Below are 17,187 nucleotides of genomic sequence, written 5' to 3'. Positions count from 1 at the left end.
GACACTCAGGGATTGCTGACACCTTCAGCACAGGCCTCTGTGATGGTGGCATTTGTGCTGTTTATACATCAACAGCAAGAAGCTGCAGGGCTCAAAGTTACTGTCAGAAAAGGACAATGATTACTGCTTTTTTAAGGCTTATTTAATATTTGAAGATAGAAATGTAAATGTAAAATGATAAATGGAAATTATTCCAACAATGATTGGTATCATCCGGGTGGATACAAAATGAAAGTTAAAACATTTCAACTGGACATTTTCATTGTTGCCCGACGTTTCGAGAATCATCCAATTCTCTTCTTCAAAGGGTTAAGGAAAATAATATGGAAATTACATTAATAAATCCAAACAGACTCCAGCAAATGAATGTTAGTTTTAATTTTCTGTATTATTCTTGCCTAAAGCCCACAGTTGCTGATGGTATTGCCACCTGTGATCGGAGCCTAATGTCCCCCTTGGACGAGGGAAGGCAACTTCAGGCTCCGGAACAAATCCGGCCCTCCAGTATATCTAGTGGCCCAACAAATAATTTTGAGAAATATTTCCCCACACAACAGAGATCGAACCTCCTTTTAAAATAATGACTGAAAATATTGTGAATTTATTTTAAAAGTGTCCTGGGGTGAACCTTCAGACCCTGTTTAGTCTTGGTGAGGAGCATCACTGCTACTTGTATAGAGCAAAGCTTAAGGCCCCTGTGGGGAGGCTTGGCCCTATCTTTTGACTAGGACCAAGCAAACTTGCCCAAGCCTTCCCGAGGACAAGTCACAACCGAAATACTATTTATGCTAACTCATAAAAACACTCTGAATCTGTTATAATGTATTGTTTATTTACACTGTGAATAAATCTATAAAGTTGATCAAATTCATTATGATCAAATCAACTGAGCACCAATTTAACTGTCTCAGGTGGTGTTTTTGTATAAGACCCACTGAAAATGGTTCTACCGTCCTCTTTTGAGTCCGGACCCAACAGTTGAGAACCATATACCTCAACTGTGCAGCAAATATATGGATTTTACATCAGGGCCAGGGCAATCAAAGAGACCAAGTAGGTTTATGTCTGACCTCTAACTTGTTATTTTACTATTTGCATTATTAATGAAAGTTTAGCTCTGGACCATGAAGACAGACTGTCAAGAAGCCACATGAGGTGTGTGAGCAGCTGAGTAAACATGTCTCTGTTTCTGCTGTAATTCAGGCTCATTGAAGAGGCGCCCCCTGCTGGTGGGACACTTGTCTGTGTGTGGTGAGCGTGACCTCTTACAGGTGTCACAACATGAGGACCAGAGGAGCCAGTGAGCTCAGGACCACAGAGGAAGACAGCCACAAGCTTTACACATCTACTCATGGGAGGTAAGAAAAGACTGGGTACAGTAAGTCAATTCACTTTTGAAAGAAAATGTTAGTCTACTTAGAATAACAACAAAACAACAAAATGATTATAAATGCCATCCAAATAAACCGACATTACTACGATTGTACTAGATGGGTATATGGGCATTCCTATAATAAATACTGCATTTAATTTATTTTAAAGGAATAGGCCACCGTTTTTATATACCTAGCTTAGACGAGTTGATGCGTAGCTGTCTGGTCTCTGTGCTCAGTCACGCAAATGTTGTTACTATGCTACATTGTAAGTATATTGTATATTGTAACAATATTAGGAGCACTTCGACTTTACTGCGCGGACGTCAAAGTGCTCCTAAGATATTATTACGCCTTAAAATGTAGTCCCCCTTTTTTACCCTCAACTCGTCTAAGCTAAGGTAAGAACATATCTCCGTATGGAAAAACAGCGGCCTATTCATTTAAAGAAAGAAGAGTTTCTCTACAGTCTTAAGTTTTGCCCACTAGACGGAGCAACATGGGAGAAGAGCAGTGATTTCCAATAGATTTGATTTAGACTTTATTGAGAAAAGGAAAGCACAAATCATCAATAAGTATGATCTTTTATACAGAAAATATAAACTTTGTACAGCATTTACAGTAAATCTATCAGCATAGACACATTTAGTGGGTGTATCATACATGGCTTCATATGGACAAATGCAAGAGTACATTCACAGTAGAGTTTTGGTTTGGTAAATGTTCTCAACTTATAGGGCTTTTCTACCTTCATTAAGCCAAAAGTGCTTTACAGCAAGGAACCAGTCACCCATTCACCCATTCACAGACCAATGTACAGAGACACTGGAGGCAAGTGTCTTGCCAAAGGACACAACATCTTCAAGAGCTGGCGCCACTGTCGCCACACTATTGCTACAATACATATATATATTTAAAATAACATATTCATTGGTATATGTTCCTTGGCTTGTCTGCATTGAACTAACATTTACCTTATAACAAGATCGAACATTCAAATGATAAAACACCGAAAACCAAATGATGTAGAATTTTGTTTCAAAATGTACAAAGTCAGTGAGCAGTGTTTTAGTTTAGTGCTTCCCACTGATCTGACTAATCTCTACAATCCAAACAGTATTCACTGCTCAACAATTACCATCAGGAAAACAGCGTAGCAGTTCATGTTCTGAAGTAGATTCATTTACTTTACAAATCATGATTTATATTATAGATATAGGAAAGTGGATCTGGATGACAAAGGATTCAGTATCAAGTATTTAAAGATCTCTCATTTTCTCATTAAGAGTAGGTTTAGAAGTAGCAGTGGGTTCAATGTTCTCCACAATGTCGGTCATATCCTCTGGCTGTTCATCTTTTCCTGAAGAAAGTCACAAGGAACAATAAACATTAAATGGAAGAAATCAAACCGCAGCATTTACACATGTCCACACATTTGCTTTTCTTTTGTTTTTTGGTGTCTACCAGGTCTTCTGATTGGTTGAAGACAGAGCTAATGATATATAAAGATACTGCTCGGATTCAGTCAATTGTACTTTAAAAAATTCTCCCTCTGCTGGACATAAAGAGTAAATACTATTGAATAATGTACCGTATCTTGTCTCACCTCTGAAGCAGATCTGGAGTCTCTCAGATCTTGTCAGCATCAGATAAAACAAACCAAACACTGCGATTACGCCAAAAAATGCCCCAACTGCCAGTCCAATCAAGAGAGAGTTTCCTGAGCCATTGTCTGGAACAGAATTATAAGCACACAAAATATCAAGGTAACTATTGCTTTATAGCTGAATTAGGAGGCCTTACCGTATATGTGCAGATGTGCAGCAGGGGCGGCAGGGTATCCTTTGCGTTGACACACAACTTTAGTGCCATTGTCGGGGATAGAGGTTCCTTTTAAGACCCATGCAGCCTGCAGCTTGTCTAAATGCTCAATGCAGAGCCCCTCTAGAGCCTGGAAAAGGTACATAGTAATGGGCAGTTCAGTTCAAGGTGTCAAAACCAAAAATCAAAATCCAATATATGTAAAAGCTGAAATTATTTGATGTCATTACATATCGAGTGACACTTTTGGATAGTTAGGATTGTTCATTAACAGTTGTTACAATAATGGCAGGCATAAATCACTGTAGCTTTTGGTGTAAAAAACGAGGGGAAAAAAAACGAATCTGCAAACATGCACATAGTGTTATGTTGATATGGGTGTTGACATCAGATGCCCATCAGATGACAAACTACAAACTAGGGCGAGGACAAAATATCGGATTGGATCGGATATCAGTACTTTCAGTACTTGTGTTTGGAGGCATTTTTAATCATACACACTTTGTTTTCCAGTAACAGCACATTGTTACATACTGTATAGCAATATGTATCAGATCGACTCCTGAGTATCGTGACATGTATCGGATTACCCCTGAGTATCGGATCGGGCCTTGAGTATCGCAATATGTATCGGATCACCCCCCTGAGTATTGTTATAAGTATTGGATCGGCCCTTGAGTATCGTGATAAGTGTCAGATCGAATCCTGAGTATTGTGGTATATATCGGATCGGCCCCTGAATATCGGGATATGTATCGGATCGTGACAGAAGTCCCAGCAATACTACAAATGATCTGAACGTTTTTTACAGTTGCTCAGAAACGTAATCATTTACATGGCACAGCTTTTGACTCATTTGCAAAACGAATCACTCAAGTCATAAAACAGAACGCTTGAAAAAGCCAGATTCATTTTGAAGGTAAAGAAAACTGTATATTTTCCACTTTACTCTTGCACTATCACTCCATGTTTATTGACCTGGGGTATGTCCTCGACGTGTCCACTGGGGCAGCTCAGCGTGTAGTTGTGAGCGCTCCCATAGAAACTGAAGGTGAGACCCTCTGAGCTTTTGGGGACCTCGCACCAGAACTCAGCCGGGTCGCCCAGCGCCGCGGTGACGTTTGAGGGCAGAGTGAGGTAGCTCTGAGACGAGCCGGGGGTCGCAGCTGGAGGCTGAGGCGAGGCAGACGGGGTGGAGCCAGTTGTACTGGTGGACCCGGTGGTATTTTGAGCTGTAATGGACAGGGTTCGTGTTAGCAAAATGCAGAATAAAGGGTGTTGCAGGAAATACAAACTATCTTTGTCTGTAGGGTTTGCGCCACAAGTCTTTACTGTGACTCTTTAAAGCATTTTTAGGCCCCTCACTGCACTGGGCCCTGGGTAAAACAGTGCCCCCTCGTTGCAATCTGAACCATTCAATAGCAACTTTATAGTATGATTGGAGAGAGAGAGACCAGAAGCCTATGCAATGAACACGTAAATCATTTTGCATTTCTAAGTCGTATTCAGTGGTTTTACTGTTGATTTAAGTAAAATAAATTGGCATAGTATATACTTCATGGAAAGCATTTACACTGCAAAGTTTTACCATCACAGATACTTGTCAGAGTGGAAAGATTGGTCTCGATATGAGGAAGTATGTCTTTACAAACCAGTAAATATTTCAGCCCATTCAGCTGTAGCTTTATTATTACAGTTATGATTTTGGTTTAAAAACATAGCAACATATACAACTATGGCACATTTCTGATTAACAGTGAATAAAATGGGTTTAATCAGTGAATCAAAAGGAAAATCTATTTTTAAACTGCAACCTTGTTCTGGGAAACCATTACCTGAGGTGTGTTTCGTGATTTGGAGAACGGCCAAAGCAACAAAGATGACGTTCTTAATTCCAAACATCGCTGCATTCATCGTCTCCGGGCTGCTTTGTTCTGTGAGCTCAAATGTTTAAATTCTTCTAGGATCAGAAATAAAACGTGAACTCTTTTTGAACAGTGACAAACCAAAGAATCTACTTAGTTTGTTGTAATTGTTGCTAACCTTCTTTCTAGTGCAAGATTCTTTTTAATACAAGACTGTAATACAAACTTAAGAAACACAATAACAAGAACTTAACTGTAGACTGAAACGCCTAATGGCATTTGTTTAATTGTTTTTTTTTTTTTTAAATACAGAAAGAAGTGCTCTCCATAAATAAACCTTTCATTTACACAAACATGTATAAAGAAGCCTACAGAAGTGAATGAAAATTATCATGGACAACATTAGTTACTGCACATAACAATACATAAAGGTCAAGTTATAAATACAAACACCAATAGTTTTACCTTGTTGTTTTGCTCACATCTTCTTTGCGCTGCAGTGTGGACTTACAGAAACACTCACCATCTTCCTGATTCACAAGAGTTTGAAACAGGACAAACTGGTCTGGCTTGAACTGGAGACTCATTGGAGGCTGCTTCTAAATCTCAGACGGTCCTTTTGCTGTTTCACTGACCCCACTTTCCACCACTAACCCAGGCGGGAAACACTGACAGATTAGGCCAATATCGGGATACTAAGGTTGTCAAATGTATTTATTGATATTTCACTCACAATAAATGTTTTTTTATTTTTTAATATTTTGTTAATACATATAATAATAGAACAGAGACAATATAAAAGCCCCCGTGGGTCATGAGTGCATTAAATAATATGACAAATGGATATGTTGCATGTGCCATAGAGATGAATAGTAAAATAGTGACAGAATCATGGGTATTGGTCAAATAAGTATACTTTTTTAAATGTTTGAAAGTGATCAAAAGTTGGCTACTTTAGAAGTCAATCAAATACAACATCATTCACTCAAAATATTTTAATTAACAATCACAGTGTGGGGGTCAGAACAGTTAGTGTCTGAAGGTCAGAACAGGACAATAGTAGGCGCTATTGTTGCTAGTTACAATCTCGGGGTCAAATAAACCATTTTTTTAAACACTTGAAAGTGATCCAAAGTAGGGTACTTTAAAAGAAATTCAAATACAACATAATATGACTCAAAAAGTCTTAATTAACATTCACAGTGTGGGTGTCAGAACAGCTGGTGTCTGGGGGTCAGAGTGAAGGGCGATCAAAAGCAGCTAGTTGCCTACACACAGCCACGGGGTCAGAACATGGACCCATCATCAGAACTAGCTAGTACACAGTCAGGCCCAGAACATAGGACCATCAGAACCAGTCAGAAGAGCCTGGGACTCCGGACACAGGCTAGACCTGGATTATTGACTCACTTTACCCCATAGCATTTGTCTCACTTTACCCCACCATTTTAGAAAGAACAACATCTCTAGCAATTCAGGCTAATCTTGAAAAGCTTGAAAATGTAATGGCCTAGATACAGGGGGTGTCTCACATTGCCCGCATTCCCACACTACCCCGTTCTCCAATAGCATTTCCTGTGGATTTTTAGGCTACATTTCCATCCATCCATTTTTTTTTTTTGCAGGCGATGCATTCATCGATCATTTCTTGTTTCAATTATAATAAATCACACGCAAATAGGCTACTCACAAAACTGAAGTAGCATTTTCACCGAGTACTTTTGTTATTACTGTTGTCTCAAAGCAAAGTTACTTGAGTCAATATTTTAGCCAGCCTACTCTGGCCAACAACCCAGTTAAAAAGTTGCTTGGCCAAAGATGACCAACGTCAATCAATGGCACAATCTGCTAACAGATCATGCAACTTTAGTGAGCACAATCAGTCTCCAAAGTACAATAACACCTGGACCACCTCTTAGTACAATGGAGCAGAACTGATTCCTCCCTCGCCTCTTTTAGCCCATATTTGTCCACCCGCCATGCCCTATGCCCTAAGTCTGCATTATTATTATTATTATTATTATTATTATTATTATTATTATTATTATTATTATTATTATTATTATTATTATTATTATTATTATTATTATTATTATTATTATTATTATTATTATTTATCATTTTTATCATTATTATCATAATAAATCTCACTTCTGTGTTATGGCGTCGGCGTCGTTGGCGTCGTTGCCATTGGCAACAGGCGCGCTATATAAACCGCAAATGGAATGTCCTTTTTCACTGTCACTTTGACGCTCGATTGAGAGATTACACGAGAGGTCTGTATCATCATTTCTCACCAAGTTTATGTCAGTTATTGCTCATAGACACATTCAAAACGCTTTCTAACACTTTGTTTCTGTACTTGTATGTGTTTTTTGCAGATTTACAAACCAACGCTCAACTCTGATTGACCATGGCACCGAATCTGCAGCTCTTCCCTGGTGGTAAGTGTCTTTATAATACTGTATATCAACAAATATTGCAAAAATAGCTTGAATTTTCAATGTTAGTACCCGTTTTGTCCGTGTGGGGGCAGTGCGGCTTTTGCTAATGCTAATGTTTTTGACAAAAGTGGTCAGGTTAAGGCTAATGAAATTGGTCAGGTTTAGTAACTTTCACTCGACGATTTCTTTTTTGTGCATGGTTAATACCTGATAAACATGGCTTACATTTATCAGTAGGAGTCCTAAGTAAAAAGTTATCCAGGCATTTGTTGGAAACATAAGGTAGTTTAGTTTCACAACGTCTTGTTGTAGTCAAAAGTGGTCAAGCTAAAGGAACGGTCAGTCTTGAGAGTACTTGGTAACTTTCACTCGACGATTTCTTTTTTGTGCATGGTTAATACCTGATAAAAATGGCTTACATTTATCAGTAGGAGTCCTAAGTAAAAAGTTATCCAGGCATTTGTTGGAAACATAAGGTAGTTTAGTTTCACAACGTCTTGTTGTAGTCAAAAGTGGTCAAGCTAAAGGAACGGTCAGTCTTGAGAGTACTTGGTAACTTTCACTCGACGATTTCTTTTTTGTGCATGGTTAATACCTGATAAAAATGGCTTACATTTATCAGTAGGAGTCCTAAGTAAAAGGTTATCCAGGCATTTGTTGGAAACATAAGGTAGTTTAGTTTCATGACGTCTTGTAGTCAAAAGTGGTCAAGCTAAAGGAACGGTAACTTTCACTCGACGATTTCTATTTTGGGCATGGTTAATACCTGATAAAAAATGCTTGAATTTATCAGTAGGAGTCCTAAGTAAAACGTCATCAAGGAATTTGATGGAAAACTGAGATAGTTTAGTTTCTGGGCGTCGAAAATCATTGTTTTTTGATGTAAACCTTTCCAGTCCAACATTCTAAATTGGTAGATTATTTCTCAGAAATGCATTTGCTTTGCTTAAAAGTAGATGAATATTGGTTAACTTTTGATGCGTTGTTAGGTTTGGATGGCATTACCAGGTGCCCTGTAAACTTACACAAGAGATGCCAGCCTGAGGTCAGTCATATTGAATTATTAACATGAATTGGTTATTACATTTGTTGGTGCGATTGTTCATTTTGTGACTAAAATATTTAGCCATGATTTTATTCAATGTATATTTTTGTCAACTAAAATTGGACTTAAACTAAGTTAAAAGTTGTTAATGAGACTAAAACTATGACTAAAATGTCCAGATAGTAAATAAAAATGTAAAGAAGAAACTAAATTACTAGTTTTTGAAAGAGCCTCATGTCATTTACAGTCAGTGCCAAAGGAACAGCTCTGAGCTTTGTTCATGAGGAGAAGCTCCTTGAAGCCGAGGACCTTGATTAAATATGATCATAATAAATAAAAAAGTTTGTCTTAGATTCGGTCGACAAAATTTTACCTGCAATTTTAATCGCCTAAAACTAGACTAGAACTATTTGACTTAATGGTGTCTAAAATTGAATTGCATTTCCATCAAAAGACTAGAACTAAAAACATGTTGTCAAAATGAACACTGGTTGGTGCGAGTTGCTCATGTTTGTACTTTTCAGACCCTGTGGACGCTCCGTGGTTCCCTCCGTGGGACGACCCGTGGGACGCTCCAGAGGACGCTCCAGCAGAGGCGGTCGACTCAGACGCGGACGACGGAGGTGAGGTTCATCATGTGCGTTGGGCTCCTGTTTTGTTGCAGGTGTTCATGCTTTCTGATGAAGAGGAGGAGGAGGAGGAGGAGGACTGGGACGACGGGGACTCTGGCTACGGAAGTCTTGAAGAGGAAGAGGAAGATGAAGACCAGCGCGTTCCTGGACAGGAGCTCCGGGCCCCTCCTGCTCAAGCTGTGGTGCCGGTGGGTCTTCCCCAGATCCCTGCCCCACAGCAGCGAGCAGAGAGCCCGTCTCCAGCCTTCAGCGCCCTGCAGAGGATGGAAGAGGAAGATGAAGACCAGCGCGTTCCTGGACAGGAGCTCCGGGCCCCTCCTGCTCAAGCTGTGGAGCCGGTGGGTCTTCCCCAGATCCCTGCCCCACAGCAGCGAGCAGAGAGCCCGTCTCCACCCTCCCGTCCCGTCCTGGATTTGCCTTCAGGCCCTGCTCCGGACTTCCTGCCCCTCAGCGGATCCAAGCGCAGCAGGGATGAAGATGATGAAGACGAGGAAGACGACGCCAAGCGCCCTCGCCTCTCCTTCTCTGAAGACGGCTCCGACGGCCCCTCCACTTCAGCTGGGACGTCCGGAGGCTTCACCCGCTACTTCCTCCACCCTCACCTGCTCCAGGACCCGGATTCAGACTCGGACTGAATTTTAGCCTCTGAATTCCGGACCTGGAAAGTCCGTCATGGCGACATTTACCACCGTCCACGCCGCTGACCTTTGACCTGTATATGACCTTAGTCGTTTCTGTGTGTGCTTAAAAACACTAGGAGACAAAAAACATAAATTTTCTTGTAGTGCCAGTAGTAATAGTAGTAGTAGTAGTAATAGTAGTAATAGTAGTAGTAGTAGTAATAGTAGTTGTAGTAGTAGTAGTAATAGTAGTAGTAGTAGTAATAGTAGTTGTAGTAGTAGTAGTAATAGTAGTAGTAGTAGTAATAGTAGTAGTAGTAGTAGTAGTAGTTGTAGTAGTAGTAGTAATAGTAGTAGTAGTAGTAGTAATAGTAGTTGTAGTAGTAATAGTAGTTGTAGTAGTAGTAGTAATAGTAGTAGTAGTAGTAATAGTAGTTGTAGTAGTAGTAGTAATAGTAGTAGTAGTAGTAGTAATAGTAGTTGTAGTAGTAGTAGTAGTAGTAGTAGTAGTAGTAGTAGTAGTATTTTTGTGTGCTTTCAAGACAAAAAGACAAAAAACATTTCTTGTAGTAGTAGTATTTTTGTGTGCTCTATAAACAAAAAGACAAAAAACATATTTCTTGTGGTAGTAGTGGTAGTAGTAATATTATGTGTGTGCTCTATAAACAAAAAGACAAAAAACATATTTCTTGTAGTAGTAGTAGTAGTAGTAATATTATGTGTGTGCTCTAAAAACAAATAGACATAAAAACAATGTGGTAAGTATCTGTGTTTCTAGTTTTCTAAATGTAAAAGTAGCTGTTTAAAAATGACTATTTATTCTACTCTTTGTCATAACTGTGTGCACTTTAAGACAAAATGAGTGAAAAAAGTTTCATCTCTATGTGTCGGCCCACTCTGGGCAGAGCAGGGTTAGACAGGATCGCCCCATAACCAGAGGGTTGTTGGTGCGACTGCTTCTCTGTATTTTCAGTAAAACTTGCAGATCTGATTTTTACCATAGCTGTGTGTGTGTGTTGTAAACTGAACGTTGTTATGGGGCAGCAGTGGCTCAGCTGGTAGAGTTCGACCTCTAATTCAAAGGTTGGTGGTTCGATCTCTAATACTGGCAGCGCACACTGTCGTTGTGTCCTTGGGCAAGACACTTGACCCGCATTGCCCCCAGTGTAGACGTGTGAGTGGAGAGCGTGTGTGGGTGAATGACTGACTGCTGTACTGTAAGGTAAGTGTGTGTTTGGAGCCGGTCCATTCACACTTGCTGACTGTAATGAACTGTAACGAGGAGATTTGGGTTTGTCCATGAACTCAGCAGTTTGTGGGACACTCCCTACTTCCCCCGTTTCTCATGTTTTTGTTTGGTATTGTATTAACTGTATTAACATGTTTAATAAAAGGTTTTTGACTCGTCTCTTTGCACTTGATTTTGGTTTGTCAAAAGAAACAAAACCAATATTAAAAGGTGTGACAGAGAAGGAGCTTATTATAGTAAAAGTTGATTTAAAATGGGCCAAAACGTCTGCGAAATCTTCACCTAATGCCTTCCATTTATGACTGATACATTAATATTGGAGATGAATAGGACTGTTAGTTTTCGTCGGTAGGGTTGTGTGTGTTTTTGTTTTGTTTGTTTACAGGGGAAACAACTGGGAGTGATCGCCGCACCAGCAGAGGACGTCCTGACCCGACACCACACGACCTAGGAGTGACCTGTGATTTCTCAGGAGGCCGCTGCTCTTTTAAATGGTAAATTGTCTCAACATTATATGTATATTTATATATGTGTATATATAAAGAAGGAGCCGCTCATCCATTGGCACTCTCATTCATACACCGATGTGCACAGGTACTGGAGGCCAGGTGGACCACATGCCCAAGGACACAACGCTCAGGAGCCAGGAATCCCACCTTCTGATCACGAGACCACCCGCTCTAAATGGTAAATGGTCACATTTATATAGCGCCTTTACATCAAGGAACCACTCACCCATTCACTCTCTCATTCATACACCAGTGTACACAGACACCGCAGGCAAGGAGGGTGAAGTGTCTTGCCCAAGGACACGATGACGGTGTGCATCTGCGGAATTCGAACCGCCGACCCTCTGGTCACAAGACGACCCGCTCTACCATCTGCACCACTGTCTTCCTTTCTTGCGGGAAGTCACATGTCACTGACCTGCCCGTAGAGGAGCTCCGGCAGAGGTGAGACGGCGCTGCAGCCGTGTCCCCCTGACTGTGCAGCGCCACCCGTCAAACACTTTGAGCAGTAATAAATAAACGTAAGTAAATAAGAATGATGATTTGTATTGTCTTTTTTGTTCATAGCTTATTTGTTGTCTTACTTGTTGTTGCAAGTAAAGTATTATAAACAGCCCAGATTTTGCCTAAATGAGAGACAGAGGAGTTTGCAGGTTGTCTTTTTTGGGAAAAGTATGTGAAATGGACAGTAATAAAACTGTCTGCGCTGACACAAGTAAAATTAGGTTTAAAAATGTACGCATATTTGTCGCCCTCTTATGTACAGATTTACACATTACATACAATTACAGGATATTACAATACAAATTAGCATCGAACTCAGAATGATACATTTTTCATAAAAATATTAACTAACATTTATTAAAAATACAGTTCATGTAAGTACATCAGTCTTGCTTATATTAGTCCAGTTATTTTCAGGTTATGAAGTAAAAATAGCCTCTCGCGGGATGGGGCAGTCTTGTATCAGTGCTGAGTCTTTTGGTGTGGGTCACTGTCCTCTTGGTCTTCAGGCTTCTCCAGTCTTTCCTCAGTCTTTATCATCTTTGAGTTTATTTAAACTTATACAAAAGTGACCCAGTACGAACAGTGGTTTCCGGCCTCTTCATTATGGACAACATGCTTCCAGCAGAAAACGCTTTGTCCAGCTCTTTCACACATGATTATTTATTTTGGAGTGTGTATCGTCCTAATCCTTCAGAGATTACGGTTCTGCTGAAGCAGTCGGAGTAAGTGCATATGAGTGGTTTCTTGAAGATTTCTTTCTTCTGAAAAGACAATATATAGGAAAATTATGCATCACGTTTTAGCCAATATGATCCCATGGCATTAAATATGGTATCTTTATTGTGCTATTCACGCAGTGAAAGTCCAGTGTGTAAAAGGCCAGTTAGTCACAGAAGAGACAGAGAGACACGTGACCTGAAGTGCAACTCCACCACCACCATGCACCCAATTATCAATGAGTAAAACAGAATAACAAGTTACTCACCTTTTCATTATGCAAGCAATGATTGCTATAATTGCCAGCAACACAGCAATGGTCACTCCTACATACACCATTCGGTTTCCTGAGTCTGAATCAAAACACAGTACAGTTTATGAGGAAATATCATAAAAATACAAAATCTTCCCCTAAAAATTTAATCCAACTACATGTGAACTACACAAAGAAAACAAATAATCTGTGTTTTTCCTTAAGTAGTCTTGGCCCTGATCACCCATACGACTATTAACCTTGTACCTGAGGGTGTGCTGACTTGCACTGAGCTCTTCTGTGACCCGTGGCGGTTACGGGACACACAACAGTGCACTTCACTCTGGTCGACGCTGATGTTGATTCTGCTGAGACTCAGGTCTCCTTCTATCACTGCAGCTGAGGACTGAACTGACTTATACACACTAGTGTCTGCTCCAGAGCCACAGGCTGCTCCTTTGTACCAGGTATATGTCAGGACAGGGGGGTTCGCCGCACTGCTGCAGGTCAGAGTGGCAGGACGTCCCGCTTCAGTCTGCTCTGGTGGGGATATGGAAACCAGGGTGTTCCGTGGGGGGTCTATGAAGAACAATAAAACTTTAGTAAAAGCTCATTTTGTGTCAACGCCTTCACACAATGATAAAGAATCCACAAATAATGAGGTTGTTTTTTCTCCTGCACTGCCCCCTTGTGACTGGAGTTGTTACTTTTCAACCCTATTGGACAAGGGTAAAGTATTCTCAAACTGATCTAACCTAGAAGTTCTCAAATTGTGGTAGGTTTAACATAGATGGTACTTGGACTTGGCACTTCTTCGGGCGGTACTCAATTTTAGACTATTCATTTTAATCAGAGATCATTCAGATACATTTAGACCTAATTTAATCTAATTTAAATCTAGCTTAGACTCCTTTTGAGACCAGGTTTAGGGCTGGTCTTTTCTTGATCTGGGCCCAATTGCCCCATTACATACTTGGATGGCCACGTACTTTATGAGGTGGTAAAAGGCTTGAGAACCACTGATCTAACCAGATGGAGACCCCAGAGCTGGGATTGTGTCGTCAAAACCGCTGCGATTAATGGGATTCCTGGCAGATTCTATAAACCATTTCTAAAATGTAAAACTGGAGTTATTGTTCACAAGAAAGCACTCTAGATTGTGCTGGATGCATTCAACAGTAGTGGCTGGGAAGCTAATAGAGTTGTTCTGGCTCTTTTCTCTACACTTTGATATTATGGCTAATGTTAGTCTATGAACATTGCTAGTGTCTCATAAAATTACACATTTCTGTGGTATTGTTTCATTAACATTAGATTGTGAATTCTCTTTAGTTCTCTAATAGTTTTGTCAACATTGGCTGGATATTTGTCACATACTATATGTTGTGCTAAACCACTAACCCACAACTTCCTCTTGTTTCACACACTCACATTGCACATCCAGAACCAGCTCTTTTGACTTCTGGACTTGGTCTTTGGTCCGGACTTGACAGTAATATCCTCCCGCGTCTTCAGGTGTAGTTTTAGTGATGGTCCATTCTGCTCCATTGTGTTGTGGTTCGGAGCTGGACGACTTAAACCATTGGACTTCAGTGTTTGAACCAGGGCTGCAGCAGGACAGACTGACAGACTCACCCTCCTCTATTACAGGGGAGGGTCCGGCTAAAACTGAAACGGCAGACGGAGAACCTGTGGAAAGCAAGGGACATGTTTTTGATGCAAGACAACGTGGCAGTCGACCAAAATGGGAGGAAAGCAAAACAGATTTCCTAATTATTGCCTCTAGGTTTATCTCTAAGAATGTTTGATTTGTTTTACACAAACTAGCCCTGACATGTTTAAATTACACCATTGTTTTTCAACCTTTTTTGAGCCAAGGCAGATTTATTTCTTCATGAAAAAATCACGAGGCACACCACCAGCAGAAAATGTTAAAAAATGTAACTCTGTAGCATATATTCAGTCATTCTAATCAAAGTGTATAGTCTCGCTAGCCACAAGCCTCAATGCATCACTAATTCTCTTGTCTCAAAGAAATTAACTGCCTGATATGGAAGAGTATTCTATGGTTACTCTCACTAGACAGCACAGACACTCGAAAACGGTACATTATTTGTGGATAATTTGTTTAAAAAAAAAACAACTAGGTGAAATTGGATAATTTCTCAAGGCACACCAGACAATATCTCAATCCTATCTCAAGACACGAACATGGGTCTATGGGCACTGCTCCTGACAGGCTGCCCTGAGTACAGACTTATGAAGTAAAAAAAAGCGGGACAAGTTGTGCGATGTGGTGGGACAGAAGAGAAACAAACTTTAGAAATAACAACTCCCAATGCCCCACAGACACTTGAAACATAATGAATGTACTTTAAGTTTCACCACCAGTAATACAAAGGTCTTGCTCACACCTGACACCAGTAGCTGAAGTCCCCTCTGCGCTGGCATCTTCTCTCTGGTGTGGTTTGTGACGAGGTAGAAAACATAAGTGCCACTGTCCGACTCTTGCAGACCTGAAATCTCCAGTGAACAGTTCTTTGACCCGATCTCTCCGAGATACTGCACTCGACTTTGGTAGGACGGCTCTTGGAGGATCCCTGCACTGTGGTAAACATACCTGACACAAGAAGATCATTTTTAAATCACAAACTTTATAAATATGGCCGTGCAATTGATTGAAGAACCACTTATCAATGTGCCTTGGCCAACTTGTCTCCCCTTAGTGGCATTCTTGGCCCTCTGTTTGGTGCCACAGTTAGAAATAGTAGAGCTAGACTTGAGTGACTTCTACAATGTGTTGAGACTTTATACTTCCAGCTCCCATACTGATGCTGTATATTTCTGCTATGTTACACATCCAGTCAATATTTAAGCAGTTCTAGTTGTGGAATAGAAAAAAGTTTTGTCCTTCAGTAAATTGTAAATGCAGACATTTGTGAAAAACTATATATGTGTGCACTGTGCGTCTTAACATAGACTTTTTATTGATGGTGTCCGAGCAGCCTACACTTTTTTAGGAATGGGTTTGGGCCACAACTAACGTCTATCGATGATGAAGACTTAACATAGTGCGCCCACCTTGGTGTGACGCAGCGCCCGTTTCCTAAGCACCACATTTCAGACATGACTTGAATCACTTGTCCATCTCTGCTTTGAGGAAAGTCATAGGAACAGGGGAGAACCACTGAGGAGCCGGTCAGAGCACAGATCTGACTGGGAACGTTCACCAACCAGTCACCAGCAAGAGCACCTGCAAATGAAAAAGTACACTTCGAATATAGCTTTTTTTAGGCACACGCAAATGTCAAAATATGTAAATGTAAAAATATCTGATGTAAAATCTTATGTCAGTGTAATTCAATTTGGCTAGAAAAAGAGAGAAAGTAGTTAGTGGCCACAGTAATAGTTTTAACTGTAAACTGTTTGACTTAAAGCTATAAGCAGCTAATAATAGTCTATAGCTCTTCCAGGCAGAGTTTCAGCTTCACTTCTTGTTTTGGGTTGTTGTCTGCAGCATTGAGACTCTTACCATTGAAGAAGACGAGGACAACCATCCAACATATTTGGGTGATGTGAGTCTCCATTCTGATCCTGCAGCTGTTGCTCCCTCAGCTTTGGAGAATCTTCCTCTGTCACTTTCTCAGTGCACTTCTCTGGACAATAGACTTCGTTTGTCACTCAGAGTCTGAGTGACAAACGAAGCAACTTTTCAGGAACTGCAAAGGGGAACTTGGTTTAGCAAAATAGACAATGTGAGACAAGGCCATTAAACTGTATAACACTTCATACAAAACATGTAACATAACATTGATTGTTCCTACATGATGTTTTTTTATTTATTTATTTATTTATTTTTTACCAATTTGTGCACAGTGGTCCACAGTTCATGGAGTTGTGTGGTTGTCCTCAGCAAAGCACAATTTTGTACCACGTGTTTCGAGCCACGTGTTGTGTATGTATAGTGTCTGGCTACCGCAGTTTTTTGTGATTACAAATGGAAATTGGTAAACACTCGTGCGCTCCTGCTTTAGTATTGCCGGGTTGAGAATGACGTGGTGCACATTGTGCTGCTGACTACCTGGACAGGTGAGCTCTGTCCCGCGTCAGGAGACATTTGAGTGCTCTCATGTCCCCCCTGCGTCCATTTAC

General features: G+C 40.4%; 2 protein-coding genes and 1 long non-coding RNA gene across 5 annotated transcripts; 1 reads left to right on the top strand and 2 right to left on the bottom strand.

Annotated features, from left to right (window-relative positions):
• Window positions 1–2,632: 2,632 nt before the first annotated feature.
• LOC306966039 (uncharacterized protein) lies at window positions 2,633–5,112 on the bottom strand (the record flags this gene model as incomplete). Its single annotated transcript, XM_079560673.1, has 5 exons — window positions 5,030–5,112; window positions 4,173–4,426; window positions 3,177–3,324; window positions 2,980–3,105; window positions 2,633–2,733 (listed from the first exon to the last, which is right to left on the bottom strand). Exons 1-5 carry the CDS (start codon window positions 5,106–5,108, stop codon window positions 2,633–2,635), a joined length of 708 nt encoding a protein of 235 aa, XP_079416799.1. The 5' UTR covers window positions 5,109–5,112.
• Window positions 5,113–7,467: 2,355 nt separating this feature from the next.
• Window positions 7,468–9,176, top strand: LOC306966462. Its single transcript, XR_013793108.1, has 3 exons — window positions 7,468–7,503; window positions 8,493–8,548; window positions 9,073–9,176. It is a non-coding gene; the product is annotated as an uncharacterized lncRNA (long non-coding RNA).
• Window positions 9,177–12,232: 3,056 nt separating this feature from the next.
• LOC306966994 (sialic acid-binding Ig-like lectin 8) lies at window positions 12,233–16,700 on the bottom strand. 3 transcript variants are annotated; one of them, XM_079561856.1, is made up of 7 exons: window positions 16,568–16,700; window positions 16,117–16,288; window positions 15,450–15,655; window positions 14,467–14,724; window positions 13,303–13,614; window positions 13,051–13,135; window positions 12,233–12,823 (listed from the first exon to the last, which is right to left on the bottom strand). In XM_079561856.1, exons 1-7 carry the CDS (start codon window positions 16,620–16,622, stop codon window positions 12,763–12,765), a joined length of 1,149 nt encoding a protein of 382 aa, XP_079417982.1. In that variant the 5' UTR covers window positions 16,623–16,700; the 3' UTR covers window positions 12,233–12,762. The 3 variants fall into 3 exon arrangements, with proteins under 3 accessions (XP_079417982.1, XP_079417983.1, XP_079417981.1); XM_079561857.1 differs by having other exon boundaries at window positions 12,233–12,826; window positions 13,051–13,129; XM_079561855.1 differs by having other exon boundaries at window positions 12,234–12,826.
• Window positions 16,701–17,187: the final 487 nt, after the last annotated feature.

Source organism: Gobius niger (genome assembly GCF_951799975.1).
Source record: "Gobius niger genome assembly, chromosome: 8".
NCBI classification, from domain to species: Eukaryota; Metazoa; Chordata; class Actinopteri; order Gobiiformes; family Gobiidae; genus Gobius; species Gobius niger.
The sequence above is the reverse complement of the archived record's forward strand: the minus strand, read 5'-3'. Positions and strand labels throughout refer to the sequence as shown.